Source organism: Pteropus alecto, unplaced genomic scaffold, assembly GCF_000325575.1.
Source record: "Pteropus alecto unplaced genomic scaffold, ASM32557v1 scaffold226, whole genome shotgun sequence".
NCBI classification, from domain to species: Eukaryota; Metazoa; Chordata; class Mammalia; order Chiroptera; family Pteropodidae; genus Pteropus; species Pteropus alecto.
Window position 1 is genome coordinate 241,748 of NW_006440132.1, and position 5,965 is coordinate 247,712.

At 43.0% G+C, this 5,965-nt stretch overlaps 1 protein-coding gene across 1 annotated transcript in view; it reads left to right on the plus strand.

Moving 5' to 3' along the window:
• NDUFA8 (NADH:ubiquinone oxidoreductase subunit A8) overlaps window positions 1–4,804 on the plus strand; it is a 12,900-nt gene extending 8,096 nt beyond the window's left edge. Inside the window, exons 3-4 of the mRNA XM_006917062.2 lie at window positions 866–1,031; window positions 4,484–4,804. Coding sequence (XP_006917124.1) covers window positions 866–1,031; window positions 4,484–4,621 — 304 coding nt within the window. The 3' untranslated portion in view covers window positions 4,622–4,804. The remainder of the gene's footprint in view (window positions 1–865; window positions 1,032–4,483) is intronic.
• Window positions 4,805–5,965: the final 1,161 nt, after the last annotated feature.

Consider the following 5,965-nt stretch of genomic DNA (forward strand, 5'->3'; position numbering starts at 1 on the left):
AGGTTCTTCCTGAGCCATGGCAAATAAGATTCCTGTGTTGAGTGTAGTAAGAGTCTTGGAATATGACAAGCAAGCAGTTCATAATTATTCCTTTGGGGGAAGAACATGTTCAGCATTTCTTTCACTGCCTCAAATATGACTTTTTCCTAGAATAATATTTTATTCTTGCTTTAGTTTTCATTTATTTGATTACTAGGAAGGTTGAATGAAGGAGAAGGAATTCTGCGAAATAATTGAGGCTTATCCCTTCAATACACAGAAGTTACTTTTTCTTCAACCATTTTTGGTGGTCACAAAATGAATTATTATTTTTACAAAATGAATTAATATATTGCCTTGCTACTTAATAGAGAGCACCAAATATAATTTAACTTGAATTAATAACAACAGTCATCTCTGTTTTTGTTCAGTGCGTTAATAGAATGAGGACCTTGAGCTTTTCGGGAGTGTAGGGCATTGTGAATCTGTCTCTGTTGCTCTGATCTATCACCTTTGTCAGATTACGCCTCCTTCTCTTCTAAACTTGCTAAACGAATAATCTCTAGAAAAAGAAAAATAGGCTCCAAGTGAGTTTTCCTCTGAGCAGAGTATATGTGCCTTAGACCACAGTCTCAATGGCAGTTTTTTTCATTTCTTGTTTTAAATTTTGCTGCATAAAGAAATTAGGTTTTATTCCTCAGAGGTCGTTTTTTCACTTATTGATTCTCAACCTGAGGATCTCCAAGTTGTAAGCAAGGTAAGAGCATTTACTCCCATCCTCCTCAAAAAGCAAGGCTGTGTATTGAGGCCTGTACCTATTTTTTACCCACATTTCTGCTTTCATTGTTTTGTGAAGAGCTCCCTGTAACCTAGCCCTCTTTTCCAGGCAGATAAAACTTCACTGTGCAGAGCCTTTCACAGAATACTGGACTTGCATCGATTATTCTGGCCTGCAGCTGTTTCGTCGCTGTCGCAAACAGCAGGCGAAGTTTGATGAGTGTGTGCTGGATAAGCTGGGCTGGGTGCGACCTGACCTGGGAGAGCTGTCCAAGGTAAGAAGGTTTCCTGGTTTCGGGCTCACCCTCCCGCTGACGGGTGGGTAAAGGCGGGAGGTGGTCAGGAAAGGGTCTTCTGTGAGTACAGATGTGATGCGAGAAATGCACATTTACCTAACAGGTCAATTAGGGAGTGATTATACACAATCCTGAAGAGAGTTTATTTAATAGAGATATCCTTTTAAATAGCTCTTCCAGCATATGCCGATTTATTTGTGGTTAATTAGCTAATTGATGAACAGAAGGGAGTAGATGAAGATAAGCATAAATGAAATGTTAGGGGACACTGTCAGTTGAAAACATTGAGGTTATTGTGGAATTCATTGGGAAAATGGGATCAGAGTTATGCCAGACTTTTCAGGAACATACCTCAGGCGAAAAAAGTACATGCCTTTCATTTTTCTATTCTTCTGTATTTCCTATCTCAATGGTGATACCACTATCTGTTGAAACATCAAAGCTAGAAACCTGAATATCTTTTTCTTCACTTCCTACTCTTTCTTTTATACAGTCATCAATTCCTGTAGATCAGCATCTCCTGGAACATTTTTGAATCCTTTCGCTGTCTCCGTTTCTTGAACAGGAAACCCTAACCTGGGCTATGTGAATTTCTGGAAGGGAGGTGGGTGGATCAGTCAGACTTTAGAAGACAATGCGTCCTCCGAAATTGAAGAATTTAGGACATAATTACATCTTCACTGTAGGCATGATCTGTGTGGAAAATAATGTTTCTTTAAAAAAGCTCTTTAGGAGCTCTCTGTTTCTTGCAGGATAAGGCATCCTCTGCATATCCCGGCATTTGAGATCCTTTATGATCTGACCCATCCTTGAGCCTCATTACCCTCCACTCCCTCTGGGACAGCATAGGTACCAAGGCATGGAGGAAAAACTCAGGTTTTGAATGGAGACAGATAGTAGATTTGAATCTTGGTTCCACTGCTTAATTGCTATGGGATCTTGAGCAGATAGCTTAATATTTCTTATCCTACCATGTCTACAAAATGGGACAGTATTAATCCCTAGTTTTCTGTGAGGATTAAGCTAGAAGGGGCCTATGTAAATCTCCAGCCTTGTGCTTGGCACCTAGGTCCACAACTAATGTCTTCTCTGCTTGTATATAATGTCTGTGGATAGTTGTGTGTCATAAGTAGATGAATGACTTAGCAATTTTTTTTATATCTGGCTTGATTATTTTACTTAAGATACCTTCTTTTGCTGCACTGAACAAATTTTTAATAATTGATAATTCTAAGTTGCAAAGTGGTAGAACTTATACATTTAATAATGAAAAGTACCTTTCCTCATTTCTGTCTCATGAAAGGAGAATTAGGAAATCATGCTGTTAAGAGAATATTCATGAATCTTTCTATTAACGTTTTTAAAAACCTATCAAATAAAAAAGTATCATCTTAACCCTTCAAAAGTATATTTCTTTAAGAGGATTATCAGTTTTAGTTATACTTAAACTCAGTATTCAATCTCTTTCTAGAAAGGGATAATCAGCTGGATAAAGCCTAACATTTAGCTTCATCACTTTTGCATCCTGTTTCTCTGGATTGCCCTGCCGTCCTATGTTCCCCTAGTGCTGTGGTCCCCAACCTTGGTACCAGGGACCGGTGCTCCTATGAGACTCTGATGCCTGATGATCTGAGGTGGAGCCTTTCCTAGGCAGAATTGCTCTCACTTGTAATTCTATCATCCTGATAATATTAATATTGAAAATAACTTTTGGAGCACCTGCTATGTCTACTTCAGGCACTTTGTGTATATTATCCTAATAATCTTGTGAGCTAATAGCCCCAGTTTAGAGATGGGAAATTGAAGGTTAAGCCGCCCACTGTCATTGACCTAGCGATTGGCTTGACCACATGCTTCTGCTCCTTTTCTCAAAATTTTGAGTATAGCACAAAAGTGGAAATTATTTTATTGTTCTTTCCACAATAATTTGCTCTTTAAAGGGGTCCTTTTATTACTTTCAGTTTGGGAAACATTTTTCTTGCTTTATTTCATAGATATCTTGAATTTCTTAATGGAGCTTCAAATGCCAGCTGGAGGCATTTGGAATTACTCAATTGAACAAAAAGGAGCCATTAGTGATCTCTAATGATAGTAGAGAGATGAGAACGCTGTTTTAAAAACAAAAAAACACTCTGGACCTGTGGTCAGAAACTTAGGTTCCGGCTCCAGCTCTGGCATTTACCAAGTGGGCCTCCCTTGTCCTTGCCTGTGAACGAGAGGCAATAATGCGTCATAGGGTGGTTATAGTAATAATTGTGCAACCATGTTCCTGAAAGCTCTATTCACAGTAAATGTTTTTTGAATTTATACACGTAGGAGGATGAATCTGGTCATGTTACGTGGAGTGACGTAGAGTTCAGACCACTGGATAACCAGACTGATGATAGCTACGGCCTTGTGTCTTTCCACTTTCTGGGCTTGTTTCCTTATCTTTAAAATGAGAACAATTTCTGCCGGGTTTCTGGTGGAGATTTTTGTGGCCATCGGGGGCTAATGTGGGTGTAAACACCTCATCTGGTCCCCATTACTGCAGTTCAGCTCCACCCTCTCTCCTGGCCCGTTGGCTCAGCTCTGCACTTCCGGTGTCACCACTGCAGCGTAGACTCCACACCCTCCAGCCCGCAGGTGGGACTGAGTTTCTTCTGTGCGTCAGGTTACCGTCAGGTTACCATCAGTTTGAAGTCCAAACACCTCTCCCTGTCATTCGGTCCCCTTCATCATGCGGCCCCTGCCTGCCAGTGTAGCGTGTTACTGGACAGCACAGGCTTTGGAGTAGGCAGAGCTGGCTTTGAGCACTAGTTCCACTATTGGCTAGGTGGCCCCAGTGAACTCTGCAGAATGACCTCTTAGGGGCGTGAGAACGAGGTGGAATAAAGTGCCCAGCATCGTTGCCAGCAGCACTAGGGTGAGGTTAGGTGCCTCGTCTCCCTGCACTCTGTGTGTCGCCTTGGCTTTGGCCATTCTAAAGACATGCCTCTCTCTTCGCGTGTACTGCTCGTTTTGTTGGAATGTCTTTTCCTCCCCAGTCATCCTGGCTGGCTCCTGGCTCTCAGCCTTCAGGGCACGTCAGGTGCGCGGTACCCTTGCCCCCAAGCACTCGGTGCGCCTCTCCGTCGTGGCGATTTGGTTAGGGAGTCTCAGTCCATTTTCTTGTTCGGCTCCTTCGCTGGACTACGAGCCCCTTGAGAGCAGTGCGTGTCTTGTTCCCGTCTGTGTCCCCAACTTCTGCCATGTGGAATCACACACACTGAGATGTCTTAAGTGTTTATTTGAGGATTAAACAAGTCTAAACGTGGTTTTCTGGGCCTTCAAAGAAGAAGAGTAGCTGGGGCAGCAGGAGCAGAGAGGGACAGCGGGAGACGCGTTCACGGTCACAGACGGCTCCACCTTACTTTCTACTTTGCTTCTTTCCTCTCTCTGCACCCTCGCAGGTCACCAAAGTGAAAACAGATCGACCTTTGCCAGACAATCCCTATCACTCAAGATCAAGACCGGAGCCCAACCCCAAGATCGAAGGAGATCTGAAGCCTGCCAAGCATGGAAGCCGCCTTTTTTTCTGGACCATGTAAAACTGGGTCCACGGCCCAAACTCAGTCACACACCCAGACAACAACTGACGAAAACTCACACACGGTTTGCATTGACTGATAGAGAGTTCTTTCCGGGATCACAAACATTAACAAAAAAGTTAATTTATGTGACTTGGCAGTTATTCTATACCATTTCCTGGACATTAAAAATTTTAAAGGAAACAGTTGTATTTTATGATGTTTTATATAACCTTTTGGCCTTTAAAGATGACTTCCCCTTGCTTTTTCTCCATGGTCCTGCCCGTTCCTCTCTCTCTTTGCTTTAAGTAGGCATTTGTGAGCGTGGCAGGGGAGCCACGTTAGGTCATGGAGAAATGACTGTAGAGGAAAGGCTTGGTTACCTGAGACAGCTCCTCGGAATATGTCTGTTTTCACACATTTTGAAGTCTCAACTCTCTTCCCACCCAACCTCTCGGACAAATAGATTTCCCTAAAGGTCATACAAGGGAAGCGTCCGGGATAGAAGTGCAGAGACGTTTGCGCCTGTGACTCAGGCCATGGGAGGGGCCTCCTGGCTGGGTCTTCGGCAGTCTTGCTCAGAGTTTCTTAAAGAACCAAACTTCCACCACTTCCCCTTGATATCCCATCCTCAAGCGTTATAACCCAGATGTTTTTCCTGATAGACAAGGGAGGTGGAGGCTGAGCTCTCAGTTCCAAAGCCAGGAAGTCGGGAGATCTGAGTGTCAATTCCAAGCTTGGGTGTGTTCCTTAACCTCTTAGGGGAGGTTGAATTTGAGGACAAACTAGAGGGAACGTGCTTATCTACCTCCTGGGCAGGTTAAAGCCACAAGTATTTATAAAGCTCTGGTTCAAAGCACTATTATGTCTTTATTTTCCCTTTCATTCAATTCCTTTTTCACTTCTAGGCTATTTCCTCTACATCTGACTAGGTCACTTTACACCTGATTGTGGCCTTAAATCCCATATGACCCTGCGTAAGTTGTCTCAGCTCCCTAGGCCTTGGTTTCTAAGGCACAGAGCTCTGAAAAGTGAAGTTGTATAAGAGTCTAAAGGCTTTTCCAACTTCCATTCTAGATACTCTAGGTGGACAGATGACTGTGAGATTGTAGACATGAGATACAGGGCCTGTTGCCCAAAGTTAGGACAGTTAAAGCATTACGTGATCTGCCTTCCCCCTACCCCCACCCTGTTCTGACCCCACAGTTGGGAGCATTTTGGGTGAACCTTACTCCCACCTGTTCTACAAATGTTCCTTGCTAGCCGCCTTTGCCTTATTCTCCAATTCAATGAAGAAAAATAATAGGTTCTTAAATTTATAAAACAGTCAAGGCAACATCCGTTAACCTCTTGGTGGCCAAGTAA